The sequence below is a fragment of the Nematolebias whitei genome, chromosome 19 (assembly GCF_014905685.2).
Source record: "Nematolebias whitei isolate Nwh7 chromosome 19, NemWhi1, whole genome shotgun sequence".
In the NCBI taxonomy this organism is placed as follows: Eukaryota; Metazoa; Chordata; class Actinopteri; order Cyprinodontiformes; family Rivulidae; genus Nematolebias; species Nematolebias whitei.
This window is the reverse complement of record NC_056516.1, coordinates 13,340,718-13,365,786: the sequence shown is the minus strand read 5'-3', so window position 1 is coordinate 13,365,786 and position 25,069 is coordinate 13,340,718. Positions and strand designations below refer to the sequence as shown.

The window sequence follows — 25,069 nt, the reverse complement described above, 5'->3', positions numbered from 1 at the left end:
TAGTTTTCTTTTCATAATTTCTTCATGTTTCCTCTTCAAATGCAGAGGAAAATGCTCTTCCTTCACTTTTTCACTGATGTAAAGGAGAACAGGAGGAGTGCAGCAGCTCAGGAGGCAAGGAGAGAAGACGGCCCTGATGACGTCGTCACGTATGTCATAGTTGACGACGTCGCTGTCGTTCAAAATTAAACAGCTCTATGAACCAAAGAGATCGTCAACATCTGGTTCCCTTCAAAGAGCCATATATCCCGTCTCAGTTCTGTTAGATGGATTCAATCCATCCTGATTTATGCTCAATAATCCAGGTAGAACAAAGGTGCTGTTTATAAGACTGAGTTTGTTGCACCTCCTCAGACTGAAGAAGTGTTTTGGATAAAAGACGAAATGTTTCAAAAAAAGAAACCGTCCGGAGGACCTTAACTTTGTTGGATCACTGATGACTTCAGATCAGATAAGAGGGAGAGTTTGTTTCTTTGTCTCTAAAATGTCCTCATACTTCACCCTGACATCTTGTGATTGTGTCTAGTTTAGGACCTGGAAGTTGGACTTCTAACTCATTTTTAATGACGTTATTATTCAATGTTCAGGCTTCTGTTTAATGTAAAGTATTGTTTTACATTATTAGTGTTCAGCGTATATCTTAGATCCTTATATACTGTCTCTTTTTATACTTGTATTTTTGCTATTTTTTGGGTGTACCTGGGACCTTGAGTACACAATTTTGTTCCACCTCGTGTGACGCGAATGACATTAAAGAAACTTGAACTTGATTTATGCCGATAACTCCAGACAAGAGAATCATTCCTGCTAATCTGACTGGAAACTGATCATTTAGATGAGATCAAGATCAAAGATGGCTGATGCAGCCAAACACAACCTACGTGCACTCCATCCTTCAGGCCTTCATTGTGTCGGCATGAGGTTGTAAATGTGTAGTTACTAAAGGAGTTTTCATTGTTTGTTGCAAACACTTGTGCCCTTTCCTGCTGAAGTATCTTTGCTTGTCTGGACCAAAACTTCTCAAGAAACTTTAACAAAACTTGATTTAAATTTGTACCACCACTAGGGATTGAATAGACTAGTGGACTAGTCAACTCTATGACATCTCGCAAGTTTTTAAACGTCACGTTGACTAGTCACAGGCAGTGAATGTGTCATGTGATCCGTGCCGGGCCGCTGGCTACAAAACGGATTCTTCCAACTAGATGGAAGGAGAGGAGCAGGCCAAGTCTTTCCAAACAGGTAGAAATTCATCAACAGTGTGGAAGTATTTCACTAAAGATGAGTCTTCTGGTTCAACCGCCCGTGGTGGAGTCCACCACCGCCCACCCCCTGTTTTTAGTTTTTATTTTGTTTAATCCACTAAATAAAATAAAAATAAAAATGAGGGCACACCACCGCCGGTGGAGAACCCACCACCGCCACGGTTTATTTTGTTTAGTGGATTAAATAAAATAAAACTAACTTTTGCAGCTTAATAATAGTTTTGGTTTTCCCGTGACTTATGTGCAGTATGATAAATGGTAGTAGCATAAATATACGCTCCCAATGTTTTGTTGTTGTTGTTTTTTGTAAATAATAAATGACATTTTTTGTGACTAGCGTCTTGAGTTCCTTTGACGTCACATCGACTAGTGAACGTCGACTCCACTTCTATCATAAGTCGACTTTTAAAAATATGTAGTTGTTTAACCCCTAACCACTGCTACATGGTGTGTAGCACAATCTTTCACCACTCCAGTTCTAAGGACAATGTCACAAATGAAGGTCAAAGGTTATACAAAGTCAACAAAGCCCATGCTCAATAATCCAGGTATACAATCCAACAATGCATACAAAGTCTTTGCTTGTCCTTGTCATTGCTTTAGATTGCTGTATAATACAGTAGTTTGTCAATGGGCGTGTGATATTCTGTACTCTTGTTAAAATTAACCCCCACACTGGGCGCAATAGTTGGTTCCCAAAAACAGTTTTGCCTGTTGAATTACCTTTACGCTCTTTCTAATTTTATTTTTAGACCCATTGACTTTAACAGTACCAGCAGTAGGCAATCAGAGGTGGTGGTCAGAGCTTCATTGTGTTCACATAGGGACAATGACATATGGATGTTTTTTTTCTGTAGTTTGTAAATGTGCGTCGTGTGTCTGCTACAGTTCTGCTGTCTCCTCAGATGTGTATCAGAATGACGGTGCAAATTTATCACAGCTCCCCGTTCATCTCCATCTTTCTTTATCAACTCAGTTTTTAATTAAAATAAAACAATCAGTTATATTGCATCTTTTATCCCAACTCAGTTTTTAACAAAAATAAAATAATCAGCTATATCGCATCTAAAACCCCGTTGTCCTCAAGTCAAATCACAAGAGCTAAAAAATGAAACTGATTACTAGAATTTAGAAAAGGATCAATTTTTAATGCAGTTTTTACAGGAAACAATAATACATAGCGCAAATACTGTAAATCTAGTAAATCAGACTACTTTGTTAGTTTCCTAAGTACTAAGATGACAAATGATTGAACCATGACTGTTTTGGTCAAATCTTAAAAAAATAATTTGAGCAGAATCTGTTAGCACACAGTATCTATTGTGTATGACTCTCAGCTACTACTACAATGAAATCTGAGTGTGACTTCTTTAAATTTGGCTGAGTTGGTGTGTTTGTTAAAGACAGCTGTCTGTGGTAGCCATCATGAATCAGATTCAATTCAATTCAGCTTATTTCTATAGTGCCAAGTTGCAAAATAAATTGTCTCAGGGCACTGAACAAACACATTCACATACATTAAAAAGATTATACCATTGTAAAAGTTCTTTTTCTAAGGAAGCAGCAGACATGTTGAATCTTCACTTTGTCGCAGTCACTCATCCTGAGAAAGCACAAAGGAGACAGTGGAAAGAAAATACTCCCTTTTAACAGGAAGAAACCTCCAGCAGAACCAGACTTAGGATGAGCGGCCATCTGCTTTGACCAGTTGGGTTTGGTAGGACAAGAAGAAGAAACAAACAGAGTGGCAGGTCCAGATGTTCCCCCTGTTGGAAGAAAGACAAAAAAAAAAAACATGTTAAGATGGAAATAATTACAAATACAAACAGGGAGAGTAGAGCAAGTAAAGACAGCAGCAGAGTGAAGAAATGTGGTCAATTTGTTCTCAACAGTCTAAGCCTATAGCAGGATAACTAAAGGATAGCTCAGGAAACCCAAAGCAACCCTTACTATAGGATTTATCAAAAAGGAAAGTCTTAATCCCAGTCTTAAAACTGGACAAAGTGTCAGTCTCACAAGAGAGGAGCCTGATAACTGAAAGATCTTCCTCCCATTCTGCTTTTGGAAACTCTAGGAACCACAAGTAAACCTGCAGCTTGAGAGCGAAGTGCTCTGTTATCGTACCCTCCACTGCACCCTGTATCCACTGGTTAACTGGTCATCATTAACTTCACTCAGACTCTCTCAATGGTACATTTTCATCTTTAAATCACTTCTTGGTCTGCTGCCTTCATACATCTCCTCCTACATGGGGCGGCTGTGGCTGAGTGGTTAGAGCAGTCGTCCTCCAATGCAAGAGTTGGGGGTTCAAATCCACCTGCAGTCACATGACGAAATGTCCCTGGGCAAGACACTGAACCCCTCATTGCCTCTGATGTGTGTCCCATCAGTGTATGAATGTGATAAAGCTCTGATTAGTTTCTTTAGAATGATTTGTTCCATTAGCTTTGTAAAGATCTAGTAGAGTGCTGTATGAATGGGTAAATGAGGCACAGATTGTAGTGTAAAGTGCTTTGAGTATCTTGAAATAAGGTAGAAAGATGCTATATAAGTACAGTCCATTTAACATTTACATGTCTCTGCGTGAGTGCAGCTACAGCGTGCGCTCTCAGGACATTATTACCTGCAGTGTTCCCTCAGTGCGAACTGAACTAGACCAAAGGGCCTTCTCCTACTCTGCTCCTGCTTCCTGGAATATCTTACAAAAAGATCTGAAGCTCTCGACCTTGACCTCTCTAAGTGGCTTTCAGAATCTGTTGGACTCCTGCCAGGGACCAACGCAGACATGTTCCTGTTTTTAGTTTTCTACATTCAATTTAGAATCTAGCTGTTTTTTGTTACTTTTCTTTTTTTAAGCCATCCTATTTGTAAAAAAAAAAAAACTGCAGTATGACTTTTTATAACTGTTTATTGTTGTAGCTGTTGTCCATTGTTGTCATCATTCTTTGTTGAAATCAGGTCTCTCTTGTAAATGAGTCCTCGAGGCTCAATGGGATTTACCTGTCTAAATAAAGGTTGAATGAAAAAGGAAAATATGGAACAATATCTGTAATATAAGATGGAGCTAGGTTGTTAAGAGCTTTGTAGGTTTAGAAGATTTTGAATTATATCCTGAATTTGACAGGGAGCCAGTGGAATGAAGCTAAAACTGGAGGGATATAATCTCTCCTATCAACTCTCATTAAAACTCAGGCAGCAGCATTTTGGATCAACTGAAGACTTTTTAAAGAAACAAATTTTGACACTCAGATTGACTCCAAAAGTTAATTTTACTTGAACATCCAATGATTACTTTCTGCGAATGTCTTTAATATCCAGCTAGTGGTTCATTAAATATTTTTTAACAGACAATCACACACACACACAGCCCCAAGTAAATGTCTTTGCCTGCCTTTACACTTTGAGATGAGAAAATCAAGCTTTATTTGTTTTTTCCTCTTGCCTCAGGTCCAGGGGGAGGAAGCACAGTGTCATTCTGCGGACCCAGCTGACAGTTCGCGTGCACGCCTGCATCGGTGAGTACTGCTTGACGTGTTCCCGTGTTTACATTAAAACACAGATGGTCGAATCATCAACAATAGCAGCTCCTGTCAAGTTTCAGGGCTGTCAGTGTGGAACACTCAAGATACGAGACCTTCTGCTTTTACTCACATTTGATTGATGCGTAAAAATGTTTCTTAATTTAAAACGTGTTGCGAAATAACAAGTTGTCGCTGTGCAGCTGAGATGCTAGCGTGCGCACGAGGGAGTTTAGATCAGAGTAGAAGTGTACCAGCAGTCAGCTGACATCAGTTCTAATTAAAGTCATAAGATAAGAGTAGGAGAAAACGGGGGATTGTGTTTTACATGTTACAGTGTTTAGTTTAGGGCCTGAAAGTTGGACTTCTAACTCATTTTATGACGATAACTCAAGACAAGAGAATCATTCCTGCCAATCTGATTGGAAACTGATCATTCAGACGAGCTCAAGGTCAAAGATGGTTGATGCAGCCAAACGCAACCTGGGCGCACTCCATCCTTCAGGCCTTCATCGTGTCGACATGATGTTTTAGATTTGTGGTTACGAAAGGAATTTTCATTGTTTGTCACAAACATTTATGTCCTTTCCTGTTAAAGTATCTTTGCTTGTCTGGACCATAACCGTACAAAACTTGAAATAAATTTGTACCACCACTACATGGTGTGTAGCACAGATTTTTCACCACTCCATCTCTAAGGACAAGGTCACAAATGAAGGTCAAAGTTATACAAATCATTTGCTTGTCCTTGTCATTGCTCTAGATTGCTGTATAAGTTTGTCTACGGGTGTATAATATGCGTTTGGTTGAAACTAACCCCCACACGGTTTCCGCTACATTACTTTCCTTGGCAGGGCGCTCATCTCTTCCGGGATTTTTGTTGACCGGGGTGGGGGTGGAGACTGTAGAGACAGAGACACTGTGTTGCACGCTGTTTTCGAGCTTGGGGGTACGGCTCAGCGTAAGGGAAACAGAGTGCTACCTCTGTAGCTTTTTAGCTCTGTACACACCACTAGATGAGGACTATGTCAGTGCAGGAAGTTGTTGATGGGGTGGTATGTAGAGGGGTGGTACAGTTCGATTTGGGCTCTCGGTTCTGTTGACAGGGTGAGGTTCCCTGCTTGTATAATGGTAGGGGAAAAACTGCCCCACACTGGGCGCAATAGTGAACTGGTGGAAAACGTTGGCTCCCATAAACAGTTTTGCCTGTTGAGTTACCTTTACGCCAGTTCTTAATTCGTAAATCAAACAATGCTGGAACGTAAATAGCGTTGTGAGACCAAGGTTCACCGAGGCCAACACTGATACCAGGACGTACACACCACACAGCGCTTAGGCACACAAATGTCAAAATACCAAACTAATTCATATTTATAATTTACTTTTAAACGCTTCATGTTTGATTTGTAAGTGTAGCCTATTAAATGCAGGATCATTTCTTACCTTTTTAGTTGTTTAGCACGCTCCGGTTCTCTCACGCATCCTAACACTACCCCCCTACTCCTCCAGCTCCTGCAGGTGAGGGGAGTTTCACTTCAGGACAAATTGAGATCACCGATTGGTCAGTTGCTAATGGGCCCACTAGACTGATTGATAGATGGCATCGAGGATCCGACTCGTGCAAAAAATAAAAGCCCATAGATTTTACTGGCCCATTTGTGTCATCATTTATTCCAGATTTATGGTATTCCATATTTTGGGGAATCTAAGTTTGGAGAACTAAGCTTCCTTGCATAACTTTATTATTAGTAAGTCTGAGAGTTCCCGGATCCAAGCAAACAGTTATCGGAACACACCCTGTCAAAGAGTTCCTAGATCCTGGGCAGGATCTGGCTCAAATTAAGCCCTGCTTTACGATCTTTCTAACTTTTTAAAACCGTAACCTTTTTTCTTATTGACTTTAACCGTACCAGTAGGCAATCAGAGGTGGTGTTCATTTAAAGAAGGAGAAGACAGCAGAAGAGTCTGGGGAGGAGATTTAAGTTGTTTGGAATGAGTAAAACCCTTTCATGCATAGTTTGGTCACTGCAGTGCACAGCTTTTTAAAAGGCATTTTCATATGTATGTTTTTTTATGCATTCAGTTGAGCAGTGTCAAAATGTGCTCACATTATAACATGCAGCATTTCGATTGTAAAACATCTCGAAATGTATGCTGTCCAGCTGAGTGGACATGTGGAAAAGTTCTTGAATAAATAAAATTTTTATAAGAAAAAATTTCCAGACTTTTTTTATGCCCCAAGAAAAATCCTGGATGAACATACTGTATCATAATTCATGCATGAAAGGGTCGTACTGTATATCTGGTGTCTAAGTTTCTATTACATTTTCACATTTCACAGTGAATACGAAATGAGTTTTCAGATCAAGAGTTTCTAAATTGTATTTAGGAACACTACTTAATTTGTGATTCTGGACAGAAAGGAAAGAACCGCTTTCAAATCTTTGTTGTTGCACTGATAAAAAATGTTCTGCTCGTTGTGTCTTGCGTTCTTTGTGAGCGCTTGTACCTCGTTTCCTCCACGACTTGCCTGCAAGGTCAACATTCTCCCTGCCACTGATAGCTGAGCTAAATCTGGATCAGTGGAACTGGAGCCTCTGATTGGCTGAGAACACAACAAGGTGAAAGGTTTCTCTACATGGAGCTTTAGATGTTAAGGAAAGACAACATGCTCACTCCGATAAAAAAAAAATCATAATTATATTCATGTTTCTGCTATCTTTTTTTAAATTTAGTTTGTGTAGTACTCTGTTGAGTCATAAATAATAAAAACAGTTTAACCAGAACGATGATACATGGACAGCAGGAGCTCCTCCCAGCTGCAGATTTAATACATCTTATAAATATTGGGAGGTCATTATTAGATATTTTACATCCGTTTACAAAATTATAATACTCTGAGGTGCTGAACTTCAATAGATCATAAAATTTAATCAGCTGCTCCTCTTAACACTGAAGGATTTTATCTATTTATTGAGTAGAGAGTTAGAATGAGGTCTGAACTAAATTCTGTCCAACACGATGCAGAAGCTCTCACAAATTTTCTCCAACTTTGGAAAAATAAAACATTAGTGGGATTGATCAAGGCAAGGAAGAAACAACATCATCATCATCAACTTTTTGCTTTTGAAAGGAGAAGTGTTGAAGCTGAGTTTACTCATTATATCACAGCCCAGATTTTAATTCCGTGTGGTCCACAGGGATGGACAGATTAACTGTTTTATACTGACTGATGGATGTGTGGGCATCAATTGGGCAGCTGGGATTAAATCTAGGTAGGTATTACTCCTTTGTACTACTCAAATCGGATTCTAATTATTAGAGTTTAACGATTAATTAAAAGGCAGGTTTGTTTCTGCAAACCAAGTATAAAAAGTATAGTTCTGTCTAGAGAAGAACTCTTCTACTGGGTTCAGATCCTGCTCTTTGGTAGAGATGGATATGTAAAAAACATTTGATTTAATTTTTTCACATTTGTTGGTGATTCTTCCCCGTCATTCCACTTGTTCCAGCTCCATGTAACCTGTGACCATAGTTGGCTTACCAGGGTTCATAGTTTCTACTTTACATCCATCCATTATCTTTTACCCGCTTCTTCCTTTTCGGGTCATGGGGGTCACATTGTCCATATCCAGCAGTCACTATGCGAGAGGCGGGGGACACCCTGGACAGGTCTCCAGTCCATCACAGGGACACATAGAAACAAATGAGACAACCATTCACTCTCTCACTCACACCAAGAGACAACTTAGAGTTACCAATCAGTCTAACATGCATGTTTTTGGTCTGTGAGAGAAAATGTGAGAGTACCCACAGAAAACCCACACATGCACGGAGAGAACATGCAAACTCCACCCAGAAAGGTCGTGGGCTGGGATTTGAACCAGCAACCTTCTTACTGAGAGGCAACAACTCTACCAACTGAGCCTTATAATCCTTTCAGTATAAACTACTATGGCAGAAAGACACTAAGATGCCCCAATAAGGCTGTAGGCTGTAAACTATTTTTACCACATCAGTTTCTCCGCTAGTGTTTGCTCCCTCCTTTACTGTTCTTTGAATTTTGGCAGAAAACAGCAGCTGGAAGCATTGTTGGCTTCTGGGTAGTGTAGTTCTTTTGACTTGCATTTTTTTTTTTTTTTTTTTTTTAATAACACACAGAACTACAAAACACTACAAAAGAGAAAGATATATACAAACACTCGTGAAGGGTGTCAGAACTACAGTTTACAAGCTAGGGGGGGTTACAAAATGATAAAAATTGAGTAATACATATATAAAAAACATTAAATGAAAAGAATAAACATAAGAAACAAAAAGGAGCAAAACAATATGAGAAACTTAAAACAACAAGTTTTTTGATATCTGTTGTGAAATGGTTCTAGCAGTTTTCCAGTTTTTTAATCTACTTATTGAAGAATAGTACAACTTGAATTCGTTCATAAAACACGGGAAGGAGGGCTGATTTACAGTATAGGCTTATTGAAAGAAAACTACAAAATGGTGGCGCCTGTCCGAAGTATGTTTTTTTTTTTTCCTATTGGTTGGTTCCTGCTCCCGTTAGGCTTGTCATGATAACAAATTTTGCTGGGCGATTAATCGTCTCAGAAATTATTGCGATAAACAATAATATTGTTTGGAGACCATTTTAAACTAAAGTAATGATAATGACATAATGATGCAAGTACATCCTCTCAAAGTTTAATAAACTTTAATTTCAAAAGAACACAACACTGGAACTGGAAAATAAACAAAACAACCAAAAACCAAAGTAAAATGGACTCTCAGTCTCCGTTAACGAAAGATGCACTTGAATAAAAACTAAATACAAAAAAAAAAAAAAAATGGAAATATAAACTACATTCAACCAAAACAGTACAGATTATGAAGTCTGTAAACTAAACTGCCCTTCAAAAAATAATAGACATTAGTTTTATATAGAGAAGACGGGCAAAACTGACAGTTTTATAAAGAAAAATTGCAAACTAACAAAAGCACAGTGCATTTAAATAAGAGCAGATGCCTCAACAAGCAGATTTGTAGCTACTTTAGTCTGGCAGGTTCTGAGCAAGAAATACCAACATGTTGAGTTTGTGTGGCTTAAGGCAGGATCTCTCACGAGTAGCAATGTTTCCAGCTGTGCTAACCATTCTCTCAGAGCTGATGCTTGTTGCACAAATACACATGCGTTTTGTAAAACTGCTTTGGATGCTTGTGCTTTAGGTGCATGTGCAAGTTGGTTGTATTGCTGCTCTTAGTTGCTACAGTTTTATGACAAATGCGACATACCGGCTCACAACGGTTCAGTGGTTCTCTTCGGTCATTTGGTTTGAATCCGAAGTGTTCCCACACTGCTGCTGTTGCGTTTGATTTTAAAACCAATTCTATTTAATTTTTCCTCCAGTATCAAATAGTGTTTCTTTAGCTTGCTAACTCCTCACGGGGCTCTAATGGTGCAGAGGTACAAGACGATGCGCCTTGACTGGCTACCTGACGCAATAGTTCACTCCCCCATTACGCTAAATAAATGAGAAAGGGAGGGGTCAGTGATCGGAGTTGAGCCTTTTGCCATCCAGTGTCTTCACTTGAGAGAGAGAGACACGAAGAAACAATAATAAATGAAAATCATCGACCTCATTTTAATTTAACATGCGATTAAGCAGTTTATTGTTTATCGCGACAGGCCTAGCTTCTGTCCGCTCCCGTTAAATTTTTATCCCATACCGTCCCCATCACGTGAGTAACATTAAAGTTGACAGTCATGTGCTGTGTATAATCTTACATTGAAAATCCAAAAAAGAGTGAGTCTGCGAATGTCGAACCGCGGAATATCAAGGGACTACTGTATTTGTTTAATTAGCGACACCTATTGGTCAGGAGGAGAACTGCAGCAGCACCGACTTCATTTAAAGTACTGTAAAGGCTGTGTGTCGTTGGACTGCATTAACCAGTTTGTTCAGATAACTCAAACGAGTCAGAGTGATCCATTCACTTATGAGATCTGCTGGTCGTAAGCTTCTCAGTCACTTCAGCCGTCCACTCATTTGGCTTTCTTTAATCCCTCTGGGTCTCGACCTTCAAATCCCCTCAGTAGTGGTCAGAAGACTTTCCACTAAATCAAAAATCTGTCACATTCAAGGATCCAGATTGTTTGCAGAGTTAGGACTCAAAGATTAATGCATGGGTTGCTGATCTTGAAGCTTATGTGAAAATCAAGAAAAGGATCATTTTCTCTCAGATTTCATTTTATCCTCACGCTTTCAGGTTGGTCCGTTGTTTTTGTGTCAGTCGTCCGCAGATCATCTTTCAAGGCCTTAAATGTGTGGAGAAGCATGAAAAACTCTGCTCTCCTGGGCATTTCTTAGCACTTCTGTGGAAAGATCAAATTACATGCAGGCTTTCCAGGTTGGGATTAAGAAGCTCTGTGATGCGTGCATCTGGTGAAGTCAGGGTGTGACGGTGTTTGGGAGTTAATGGGTCACACTGTGTTCAGCAGAAGCACTAAACCCTGCAAGTAACCAAAGGCCACTTTTAATGATTCAGGTCTCACCAGCACATGGAAATCTAGTTTAGTCTTTTTATGCAGGTCAGGTAATAAAATATTCAGAGTCAGCGTTAGCTTAGCAAGGTGTTTGTTATCTTCATATTATACCCTCTGAATTAGAAGCTCTTGTTGCAGGGTTAATTTTAGTGGTCTGTGTCACAAACCGAGCTGTTGTGCATCATGGAGGTGGGGGGGTGGAGGTGTTATCTTTAGAAAGTGTCGACAGCTCAGAAACACGTAAAGGTGGCACAGCTCTGCAGCACACCTCTACTTGTTAGAGTTAGAAAAGCACGAAGGGAAATTTAAAAAATGATGATCATTCAGTCATTTGTTTTTTCATTCTTGGACTCTTGGACCCACAAGAAGAAGGTTCATAGCAGAGTAGAAGTGTGCAGCTGAGTTATATGATTTTGTTCTGAACTGGCTTTGGTTTGAGTTATGACTAATAGTTTTTGTGAGGCCATTTCTCGTATTAGTTTGAACGTATAGGTTATTTGATCGATTGTTTTGTAGTTTGACTTCCTCTTTCACTTCTGGTTTCCTCACAGCTGTTTCTCATTAGTTTTTCTGGTACGTATATCCCCTTAGTTTTTGGTAACCTTGTCTCATCCGCAGTGTATTGTCATGTTGGACTGCTGGCTGTCTGCCTGTTATTGTTTTCTGTTTCTTCAAAAAGCATCATCTACTGGAGTGAATAAGTTCCTCTTCATGGATGATGACCTTGCTGCACTCTCCATGATCTATATGATCGATTAGAACATGACTAGTATAGATGGGAACAGAGTTGGCTCCAAAATGGCCCCTGGTTTATTACTAGCGATTCAATCACGATTAATTTGTTAACAAACAAACTATGGGTCAGCTCATTTGAGCGAGTAATGAGAGTTTCCCATTTGTTAGCTGTTTTTTTATCTGTTCCCAAACCAATGACACTGGTCAAAACTGTTTTGTTATGTTGCATTTACCAGTTGGATGAAATGGGGTATAAGGGTTTTAACATTAGGCTGTAAAAGGAGGATGAGTAGCATCGTCTGTTGGAAGTCTGGGTGCAGCTACACATGTCACATCTGTACTAGGTTGTTTCCCTGACCTTGGCCAGTGTTGCTTCAAATTCTTATCAACCAGGCCATGCTGGTCTACATGGTATCCCTTTCATGGATACACTGCCACCCTGCTCCCCTAGAATCCTGGTACGCTGCCTCCATGATGGTAAACCACCACAACCTTGCTACAGAAGTTTTGTGCTTGCTCCAAACCATTACAGACCTACTGCATGCTCTATCACTCTTATAGAGGAGCCCACAACTTTCCTAAACATGCCTAAAGACCATCCACATTTTAGTTTTTTATTTATTTATATATATTTTTTATTCTAGCAGGGTGCGTGCCTGTGCTTGAGTCCTTCAACCACCGCCACCCTTCAATTCCTCTCAAGCCAAACAAGTAGCAACACTAGTGGCATCCAGAATTCTCGATATATGTGGCTTCCTTTTATTATTATTATTTTTATAAATCTTTATTTAACCAGGCAAATCCCATTCTGATCATATATATATATATATATATATATATATATATATATATATATATATATATTAGTGTTGTAGTACTCGAGACCGGTCTTGGACTAGAGACCAGTCTCAAGATCACTTTTTGATGGTCTTGGTCTCGTCTCAGACTCGACTGCATTTGGGCTCGGTCTTGTCTCGGTCTCGGACATTGAGCACTCTGGATTTTTCTTCAAGACCAGTCAAGACCACAACTGTGGAAATATCACTAAACGGCCAGAATATTGTCCAGTTTATTTGTTAACATCTTTGTTTTTATTGGATGTAAAATGCACTGATTACAATCCAAGCGATAATGTGACTCGTTGCTAAATACATGGTTTTGTTACTGCTGCCACGCCCACTTCCTTTCACTCAAACATGTCACTCCAAGAAAGTGAGAAGTGATTGATTGTCTGGGCATGGGAGAAGATGTCTGCCTTATCAGCAGTTATAAAATTTGGCTATTTAAATAACAACGACTATACCTGTACTCATAATTAATATTCATTTATGTAACTTTTTAGGTGTACATCTTCTACTTTATTCAAACCACTGTGCAACTATATGGTTATCCTTGGTGTTGAGTTCAGATTTATGAAGAGTGTTTTGCCACTGCCGTTTTTTAAGGCTTGGCATGTGATGGAACTGCTTACAATTTAACAGTTGTGTAATTTTATTGTTGAATCACATGAATTTAGGCCACTAAATGTCTGATTTCTTTGTTATGTAGCTTTGAAAATTTATGTAAGCAGATATATTCATTCATTCACGGGCAGCACGGAGCCACAACTAGTAGAGCTGCTGCCTCTCAGCGAGCAGGTCACTGGTTCAAATCCCAGCCCAGGACCTTTCTGGGTGGAGTTTGCAGGTTCTCTCCGTGCATGCGTGGGTTTTCTCCTGGTACTCCGGTTTCCTCCCACAGACTAAAAACATGCATGTTAGACTGATTAGTAACTCTAAATTGTCACTAGGTGTGAGAGAGAGAGAGAGTGAATGGTTGTTTGTCTCGTTTGTCTCTATGTGTCCCTGTGATGGACTGGAGACCTGTCTAGGGTGTCCCCCGCCTCTCGCACAGTTACTGCTGGACATGGGCACCAATGACCCCCATGACCTGAAAAGGAAGATGTGGGTAAAGATAATGTGAATGGATGGAAACTTTTTCATTTTGGAGCTTGAATTTCATTAGCAAATCATATTGCACACTTATACTGACTCAGTAATAATTGTCTTGTTGTCTTTTGTACAGTCAATAAGTGAAATATTACATGACAGAATGTTTCTGTTTCCCATGAGGCCTCACTTTGAGGAAAGCAAAAGTTGCAGTGCATGTAGTAAAATAAGCAGCGGTTATGCTCTCTGACAGGTGAGCTCTCTGTAATGAGAGGTGCAGCTGGTGAAAACAAAAGAGTTTGACTGTAGAACAAAAGGCTCACATGTGTTTCAGAGCCTCTTCAATCCCCCTGGCACCAAGATCTGGAATTTAGCCCTCTTCACAAAATTTGGCTTCGACTCCTGGATTTCTGCGCCCCAATTATCCATCTCTAATCACCCCCCACAGGATTGTGAAGGAGTGGTGGAGGGGTGGGCAGAGGTTGAGCTGGAAATAAGTTTAACTTGCTTTGATTTTCTCTTTCTGTTCTGTTGCACAACAAACCAGCGACCTGAGTCCAGTATTGGTTTTCATGTCAGTCTCAGATCTACTTGGCCTGAACTTTTCTGTTCGTTAGAAGATTCTTAATTAGTAAAAACACTTGTCTTTGCTGAAAACAGCTTCTGTTCTTCTCACCTATTCTGGTGGTGAACAGGCCTGTATTAAAGAGGGATTCACTGAGTTAATTCAAACACTGTAAGATACTGTATTTTGTGGATTTGATAGGATCAGAGAGTTATACAAATCAAAATCTTCATAAATAGGGGTTTACTGACAGGGTGGTCTTAAAGGAATACCTTGGTGGGTCTCTGTGGAAAAAGTTATGAACAGTTTATTTCACCTAATGTAAAAAACTCTGTGTTTGATCCTCATCTTGGAGGGACTGAGGAGATCTGAACATTCATCATCTTTACCCACTTCTTCCTTTTTGGGTTGCGGGAGTCACTGGTGTCCATATCCAGCAGTCACTGTACGAGAGGCAGGGCACACCTTGGACATGTCTCCAGTCTTTCACAGGGACACATAGAGACAAATGAGACCAACAACCATTCACTCTCTCACTCACCCCTAGGGACAATTTAGAGTTAACTATCAGCCTAACATGCATGTTGTTGGTCTGTGAGAGGAAACCAGAGTACCTGGAGAAAACCCACACAGGCCAGAGAGAACATGCAAACTCCACCCAGAACAGTCCCCAGACTGGATTTGATCTGGAAACCTTCTCGCTGAGAGACAACAGCTCTACCAACTGAGCCACCATGCCGCCCGAGATCTGAACAGTCTCTCTAAATGTTAGAGACGCTATCACTTCATAACATGCAGTAACTTTACTCAGACTGGAGGGATAGTCTTCCATTTTGATGGACAATCAGTTGAGTACATCTATTTCTACCATCAATCCACTATGTTCAATTAAATTCAATTGAAAACTATTTTATTAATCCCAAAGTGAAATTAAATGTTGTAAATCATCTTCCTAGTTTCATTAAAGAGTTGTTATGGGTGCTGACGGCTGTGGGCAGGAAGGATCTCTTGCAGTGGTTGCGGATGTTGATCTGTCCACTTGGATCCAGTGGGCCTCTCTGTCTTCCTGGGCAGCTCAACCGCCTGAATGTTGGGCAGAGCTCCCCACTGAGCAATGGCCACTCCTCCCAGCAGCTTGTTGAGCTTCTTGTCATTGTGGAAAGCCAGCTGCAGGTGTCGGGAGATGGTCCCGGTCCTCTTGTTGTCACGAACTGCGTTTCCCACCAGCTCCAGAATCTTGGTGGTCAGGCACTCTAGCGCCTCCACCAGGTAGATGGGAATGCATCCATGGAGCCTCGTTTTTAACTCATCTGGGACTTGGGGCTGCAGCCGAGGCCTTATTTGAGCTTCTGAGCTGTTAATCAGCTGCTCCCAGTTGTAAACAACAACAAAAAATTAAAAGATAAGATAAGATAAGATAGAACTTTATTGATCCGGCAGGAAGTTGTTGTGCCAGAGTTTCAATATAATGGAACATACACAAGGAATCACACAAGATGTAAAAAGTAAAAGAGAATATAAAAAATAACAGAGAATATAAAAATACAAACAATTAAGTTCTAAAACAGGTCAGGTGCAGAAAAGGGGGAGGAGTTGAAAAGTTTGATATCCACAGGGAGGAAGGACTTCCTGTATTGTTCTTTAGAGCACCTGGATGGTCTCAGTCTACGACTGAAGGTGCTGCGGTAAGAGTCCAGGGTGTCATGCAGGGGTTGTGACGTCTTCTTCAGGATCTGGAGCAGTTTCCTCAGAATCCTCTGCTCAGACACTTCTGTCAGAGACTGCAGCTCCACTCCCAGAACTAAGCCAGCAACATCTTGTTTCCATGGTTACACATCACAACAAACATCCAAAAGTTAAAGGATTTCAGCAAAAATCCCCCCAGCTGCACAGCATCTGACACCAGAGTAAATAATAATCTTTTTTTTAAGTGATTTACAGTACATCCAGACAAAGAGGAATTAAATTTTTCAAAAGCAACATCTCAGAATGAACAACAGAGCTACTACAAAATGCAGCCACCTTGAGCTCTAGAATATGATAGTATCTCCCTGAAGTGGGAAAATGGCTACAACTCAGTTTTATAGACATTGTGCTATGTGGTAGTAGCTGAGATTCATCCCCATCACATACCTTGAGTGCTAACACATCATGCAGGAAGGCACACTTGGCATGGCAAAAGGGAGGAATAATAATGGTCTGTATTGAATAAAGAAGCTAAAACCAGATAATTCCTGAATGTTCTGCTCCATGAGACCACACGGTAAAAATAGTTGGCAGCAAGACCAGAAGTGACATCATTGTTTGTGCATCCGGACGTGCTGGGTTGCTGTAATGCCGTGGTAGAGCAGCAGACTTGGGGCCAGAAAGTCGCAGGGTTGACTCCCCGCCATGCCTGTATGTTGTGGTGTCCTTGAGCAAACACCTATTCCCTACCTGCTCCACGGGCGCCTACAGAACTGTCTGCTGCTCCACTTGTTTATAACTTGTGTGTGATGGATCAAATGCAGAGCACAAATTTCATTATTGTAAGGGGAACAGACAATTGTGACAAATCATAACACTTTCATGTGATGTGTCCGCATAGTCATTCTTAAACATCCACCTAAAAGAGACTCAAAACATAGACCAATGGTTCTGACACTTTAGGTTAGAACCATGACTGTCACTCCAAGACTGAAAATAAAGATGTTTTTTAATCCGTATGGACAATAACAGTGTTGTTGTGTGAATGTTTATGAAGCATTCACACTATTGTGATGCATTTTTCTTCTGTATGTTTTTCAGCGCGATTTTCATCCTGCAGTTTTCAAGATATTTCAACAAATCATAAACCAAAACGTTCAGCTCTTTTAGGACAATCCTGCTATGACTTTTGGTATTGATGCAACTTTAGCTTTTTGAAATATTTACCCTTTTCTGCCATTTTTTTCCTCATAGAAAATGAATTGAGCTAATTTTACATCCTTTAAAGCTTCAGATCTGTTTACAACCTTTTACTGCTCAGTTCACATTTTGTGTTACTTCAGCTTTTTTCAGTTTCCATGTACATAAACATTTAAACTTTGTTCAGCTAATTTCAGCTGATTTTCACCTGTTTGATGCTCCTTTCAGATTCTTTCTGCTAACTGCAATATTTTTGTGCTTCTTCTAACTTCTTTCTGCTAATTTCAGCTTGTTATTCTTTCAGCTTATTTCTGCAAGTTTAAACTTTTTCTGCTATTTCAGCTACTATTTAACTGTTTCATGCTAATTTTAGTTTTTTTAGTCTGATTCCACATATTTTGCACTCATTAAAATAAAAAATTCAGCCTAATTCAGCAAAAATATGCTCTTTCCACTTCCTTCTGGTAATTTAAGCTTCTTTCTGATTTTTAGCTACTTTTCAGCAATTTTTTGGTGTGCGCTAATTTTAACTTTTTTCACAATTCTGCTTCTTTCAGCCTAATTGGGCAAACATGTTCTTTCTGCTTTCTTCTTCTAATTCAAGCTTGTTCTTATCTTTTCAGCTGCCTTTTTAGCAGATTTTAGCTAATTTCAGCTGTTTTCAGATAAATTGAAATTTTTCGTGGTAATTTTTGCTACTTTCACCCTAATTAACTTCTTTCTGCTACTTTCAGCTTGTTATGCTCCTTTCTGCTTTTTTCTGCTAGCTTCAACTTTTTCTGCTATTTCAGCTGTTATTTAGCTGTTTTTATGCTAATTTTAGACTTTTCAGCTAATTCAGATTTTTTTGTTAATTTCAGCTTTTATTAGCTAATTCCCTCATTTTTCTGCTCATTTCTGCTAATTTATACCCAATTCAGTAAAAAAAAAGTGTTATTTCTGCATTCTTCTGCTAATTATTTCATTTCAGCTACAATTCACCATGTTTTTTTTATAAACTAAGTTCTAAGTTACAAGTTTTTCTGCAATAACCACTCACACTGCATTTTCACAGGAAATGCAATTTCCCTATAGTTTTTTATTGTAATCCATTGTAACCCGTTGTCTATGATGTGATGTTTGCAGCTTTGTTCCATAAATAGGACGTGAAGTCATAATGAATAAAAGATATGTTCTTAAAACATCTTTTATTTGCTGTGACATTTATAGCATTATTATTATTAAGTGCCCGATCAACACCCCACACTCCCTCACTTTCACTGTTTATTGATCTGTTGCTGTGCGGTTGGTGCTCTTTGTGGATGTGGCGGGGTTTTCCCCAGGCTCCATTTAAGCTGACAAACACAAGAAGCCCAACTGATGCATGGTGGCACAACATGCTGCTGTGTGCGGTTCGCTCTCCCAGGCCTGTGTGGGATTACTGGAAGAGCGTATGAAATATACCATTACACGAGCGTGTGTAGCCGTGCTGCGCACACATCTGAGGGTTTCGTCTGGGCTCGTCGATACAAGCACCCGAGCGCGTTGCCACAAACCTCTGGCTGGTCTGGTTTAATCATTTCGAAACTATTACATAATGCAATAAAACATTACGGTTACCACAAGCTAAACATGCAGAACGCACACTTGGCTTCTTATCCTGCAGCGAGGTCACGGAGCTGATTGGTTTAGGAGCTGTGTGGAAAAAAAGAGGAGCGAAATGGTTTCTAGGGTTATGGTAAATCACTTAGAGAGGGGACACAAGGGGGAAACAAAGCAAGGAGGAAATGCACCTGCCAGACAGAGCAAAAGAAGTGGGTCAGCTGCTCTGAGTGTTACGTCATACATGCTGAGGTTACACAGGTGAGGAGGTGAAGAAAATGAAATGTGACAATGCAGTAATTTAGCTGGATTTGCTGCACTTGGTTTCCCTCTGCTGTCTTTTATTTTTTATAGCTATTGAGCAAAAGTTTGATGTGCTAGCAGCTGAGAGTCATTCTCAGCACATACTATCATAGTCTCATGAAGACAGAACTTCTGAATCAGGGTAGGAAGAGATGTGTCAGGCCATTTCTCACACAACAACACAACCATCATCATCAGCAGCAGCAGCAGCAGCAGCAGCATCATCATCATCATCATCATCATCATCAGCAGCAGCAGCTACCAAAATAAAACCAAGGATTTATTAGTCTGATATTCTCTTCCCTTGCTACAAATGTGTCTTTGATCCATTTATACAGTAGCTTATGTCATATATAACCGTGTCAGTTGTGTCACACACATGCACACTCACAAGTGCATGTGAGCAGGGTGTGAGTCAGAGTGGGATTTTTCTCCGGTAATCCACTCAGTGAGCTTCACACATCCTCCAGTAGCCTTACTGTTTACTCAGTCCCACTCTGCTCTGGTTTCACCTTCTGTCTCTGCTCTGTTTGTCTTTCAGACTCGTCTCATTGTGTCAGATTCCTCTCATTTATATCAACTACTCATCTCCATGATGGTTATATGCCAAACAGGAGCTTTTCAGAACGAGTCAAACAAAGCCTCAGGCTCCTTTAAATATTATTAATTATAGCTTCAGATTATATCAACATTAGTTCTCATTGTAAAAGAGATGAATTGTTGCCAAACAAACCTTATTCTACACAATTATTTTGTTGAATGGACATTTTTCCCCAGTCTAAAACCCACCATTATTGCACATGCTCAGTGAATCCAATTAGGTAACAATGGCTGCGGTGCGGAGCGTGAGAAGACAAGTTGTAAGTGAGTCTGAATGACAAAGAGTGGGGGGAAGAGCGAGGGAAAACAGTGGGCACTTGTTTCACACGTGCACATTTGTATGCTGGACTGAACTCCAAAATATCTCCCACAATTTGCTTTTATGTCTGGCTGCACTTTGTGGAAACAAAAGAAAATTAAAAATCAGGTTCTACCTTCAACAAAAGAACAGAAGTTTCAGTTTCATGCAAGAGCTGAACGGCAGAGGATGGAGGCTGAAGGCAGATTTAGTTATGTGAAAATTAAATATTTTTAATGTACTTCTAAGCGCAGTGACAAGAACTTGGTTAGCTGCAATTTTATGGATCATTTGCATCATCAACACTTCAAGTATTAGCGTTAGTTAGCCTTCACCTGCCAGTTAGTGAAACATGGGTAGCAGAATTACTCTAAAATATGTGTCTGATATCAAACAATTGTTCAGCCATATAGAAGTAAAGTTCAAACTATGAACAAATATTATCTAACCTTTTTTGAAAAAATAGTTTTAGGTTTGACAGGCTTGACAAGCGAACAGCTAATCTGAACACAGCTACAGCCAAAAAGGATTGCTACAGACTCAAAACTGTTCTAATGTCTAAAATTTCGTAGCAGTTCATGTTAACTCAAATTTATAAACGTTTACACCAAAGTCAGTTTCTCATTAGATGGTTAGTAACATTTAATGCTATGGTTATTTGCAAGCACAAATAACAGCAGTTATATGGCATGTCCAGTGCAGCCTCGCTCACGTTTGGTTGGATTTTTTTTTTCCTGCACTCGCTCTCGTGCAAGGCGGACACATCCTCTCCCTCTCCTGTTCTCCTCCTGCTTTTTTTTCTGCTCTCTGTCTGTGTATCGGAGCTCCCGTTACACATCTTCTGAAACTAAAACTACTGTCATGGATCTGGTCAGCTGGAGTTTCAACGCAAAGGACAAAACCTTTACAACAAAGTGACAGGGTCCTGGAGAGCCCTCATGCCCCACTGAGACTCATGCAGCAGGATACGTCATGGACCCGTGGGGGGTTTGAGAACTGATGTGTCTTTCCCTTCTGTCTCAGGAGGATGCCGAAGACATCTATATAATTAGATTTATGATAGCAGGGTTTCTGCTCTCTGGCATCATTGGATTCTTGTTATCGGCTATTAAGGAAGAACTGTGCCAGCTGATCAACATCTAATCTGGACTATGGTTTATCTGGAAGTGCTTCATGGACAAATCTCAATGCCTTTCTATCAAATGCGTATAAATGTGCTTGTTGGCAGAGTTTTTTTGATGTCTTCAATCGTGTCCTGATGGGACAAGGTGTGTAGAGATATTTTCTTGTAATGCCACTATCCTATCCTCGGATTTATTCCCTTTTCTATCTAAAAAATATTCTGAAAAAGGAAAAGGGGCCGCGCTCCTGCAGCAGCAACGTGCGCTCTGCCCATCTTTCAGACGACTGTACGAACATAATTTCACTGTATCTCAGTACAATCATAATGAAGCTTATTCTGCTTCTGATTCTTTAGTTCTGCTTCAATAACAAACAAACAAAAAAAAAAAGGAAAAATGAGCAGTTTAAAGGTGTATAACCTGTAACTGTGCTTGGATATAAACTATGAAACTGGAGTTGGTACAAAGTTCTAACATCTGCTTTAGATGTGTATCTGATCAGAAGTGATATGCTAATAATAATTAGTTCAAGCAAAGAGGATTTTGCCCTCCTAAAACACCAGTCTTTTAAGCTTCATATTTTTCCAGTCAAACACAGTTCTATAAAGTTTTCCAAAAAGATGAAATTGTACAATATTCATGTTGGAAGTGCCCCATGTTGCACAATAACTGCTACAGCTAGCTGCTACTTCTGCATTTTGAGATTGCTAATAACCACAGAATTTTATGTAAATAGCCATGGTAATTTGAAATTTATGGTGATTTAAAGGTTTTTTAAAATAGCGTTTGCCTGACCTCTATGAAACTGTGGAAATATGGCGAAGAAGGCAGGACTCCCCTTGCGTTGTTAGAACATCAGCCATGTTGGACTCATGCTGCATTCTACTGTATTTACCTCAGAAGTTTGAGCTGGGATCTTGACGTGCGACCAAACTTGTTCTAGTTGTAAGTCAGAAAACCTGTAGGATAACTGTTGTGCTCAGTGACCAGGCTAACTACCAGTACTGTTAGAAATACACACCGATCACAACGGGTTTATCTGCATTTTGTGCCTCCCAACATTGTATGTAGCAACACGTTCACTCGTGTTTGAACAACACAGTGTGTGACTGCTGAGAGACAAACTGACAGAAGGAAAAATAAAATATTACAGACATGGCGCTGTTGGTAGAGCTGCCACCTCTCAACGAGCGGGTCGCCGGTTCAAATCCTGGCTAGAGGGTCTTTCTGGGTGGAGTCTGCATGTTCTCTCCGTGCATGCGTGGGTTTTCTCCAGGTACTCCAGTTTCCTCCCACAGACCAAAAACATGCATGTTAGACTGATTGGTAACTCTAAATTGTCTCTAGGTGTGAGTGAGAGAGTGAATGGTTGTTTGTCTCGTTTGTCTCTATGTGTCCCTGTGATGGACTGGAGACCTGTCCTGGATGTCCCCTGCCTCTCTCACAGTGACTGATGGATATGGACACCAATGACCCCCACGACCTGAAAAGAAAGAAGTGGATAAAGTTCTGTCTTTGGGGTGAGACCCAAAGGAAGTCCAAGTCCAAAGTTGGACTTGGAACTTGAAAATTCTGACCGTTGGTTAGAAATGGAACGCACCGTGAACTCTATCCTTATACTGAGGTGATTTACGGAGCTGTCTACAACAAGACAAAGATGAATTGTTAACAACTTTTCCACAGAACTCTACTTCAAAATGGCTGACCCAACCCAAGCGGTTGTGTTCTTGTGGACATAGCAACAGGGTTTGTCTGTGTGTAAATGTGGAGCAGTTGGGCTCAGGCTGGTGGCAGCACATGGCGCCTGTATTAGAAGCAGGATATATTTGTGTTGTAACTATTTATGTATGGGAGGATTTTGGACCAATACCAAGGTGCCAGGGGGCATGGCTGGGTCACAGGACCCATTCTGCTCTTTAACTGTGCGCAGATGGACTGTATTTGTGATCGTGTGCATTTTTATGTGTTTATGTAGAAGTAAACCTCCTTCCCGAGGACATCTGCTTTTGAGCTTCTTGCACAGCTGATGTCCTTCAGAAGTTCGAAGGAGCAGTTTGGAGATCTATTAAAACAGAGGCATAAGAGTGTATCCATGAAGTCATGTTTTGTAATGTTTTCCAGGATCTTAACAATAAATTATACCCTTTATTCTTTTTTTTTCAGCTGGATTTTTGTGAATCTCTGTTTGTACATTCCTCTTAATTCTGAGCTACCCAGAGATGCGTTTTATCTTCTACTTTCTTTGCTCGGATTTAAAATGTCCCATTTTCCTTAGGATTCTTTTTCCTCTTTCACACACTGAGCTCACAAGGTCTCTGCCGTCATCTGTCCCATCAGCAGTCTCCAGCAGTCACTCTGTCGGCCAAAACCAACAGACAAAAAATAGACAGTCACAAAATAACCGAGTTGTCCTCGTAAGTCTGACCGTTGTTGCCTGCCAGCTTTTCTTTTTCATCGCACATGAAACCAAAAATTGCGCGTTATTGAAAATATGAGCTTACAGCGGCTTGATGGAGTGTTTATTTTCTTTTGCCGCTCCACAGATCTGTGCTTACGTAAAAAGGAAATACAACTCGCCTTACGTCTTTGCAAATGGACTCAGAATGCTGAAAAAACCTGCAACAACTAAAACTAGTGTAGAAAATGCATTTGGGCCTGGATCTACAGGAGGAATTCCTGTCCTACTTTAACTTTTAGCACGTTACTATGAATTAATTTAAACATCTATGTAGCACCTGCAACCATCTCAAACTGTTGATCTAATTTTCTTTGATATATATTAAAGACCAGAAGGGAGCACATGCTCACAGTGCAGCACATGACCCGAGCAAAGCCTGAACCCTGGACTTGGGTCGTTACAGTACTCCTGACACCTAATACTGCCTATATTTAGTGTGACAGTACATAGAGGGAAAGACTTCCGGGGATTTTACTGCACTCTCAGATGTGCTCTTCTTCTAATTCTGTACTTTCGATGCTACTGAAGACCAGCTTTAAACGTTAGCTGACTGATCGACCCGGACAACCGTTAGTGGGACAGACAGGAACATATTAGTAAAATATTATACTTGGGTATTTTCTGTTTGTGCCTACTTGTAAATATCTTGTTCCCGTACCTCTGAAATCATCTTTCTGGTCCAATGAGAGGCAGTGTAACAGGTTTTAATCATGATGAAGAAACAGATTTTTTTGTGTGTGCTATTGTTTTGAAGTTACTTTGTATTTATATTTTACTACTGATGCTTTATGTAACTTTATGAAATGGCATTTATCAGTTGAAATTGCAGATTTTTGTTTGCCTGTGTTATAAGCAATTAATATCTTATTTGTTGTTAATAGTTTTTAAACAACTTCAGTTTTAAAAAAAAGTTTAATTCTCATTAAATTGATGAGCTAATGGCTAGTCTGAGCAGGGCCAAGACCAAAATGGATCACTGCAACCTTCAGACAAATTCAGTCTCCAAAATGTCATCACAGTTCATGCAAACCACTATTTTATAAACATTTGCATGAATATTTACAAAGATTTTGATAGTTATTAGCAGGAGGAAATAGCAGCAGCATCTAGCTGTAGCTTCCAGTGCATTCTGGGACACTTCCAGCAAGGATAATGTGATAAGTCTGCCACTATAACTAGGCCTGTCACAATAACAAATTTAGCTGGGCGATTGTCTCAGATAAACTTAATTTGTCATGTGATTAATTGATTAATTGATTTATTGTTTATT

The 25,069-nt window shown here is 39.9% G+C and overlaps 1 protein-coding gene across 1 annotated transcript in view; it reads left to right on the top strand.

The window, feature by feature from the left end:
* fhod3a (formin homology 2 domain containing 3a) overlaps positions 1–25,069 on the top strand; it is a 97,872-nt gene that overhangs the window by 15,973 nt on the left and 56,830 nt on the right. Inside the window, exon 3 of the mRNA XM_037693403.1 lies at positions 4,713–4,780. Coding sequence (XP_037549331.1) covers positions 4,713–4,780 — 68 coding nt within the window. The remainder of the gene's footprint in view (positions 1–4,712; positions 4,781–25,069) is intronic.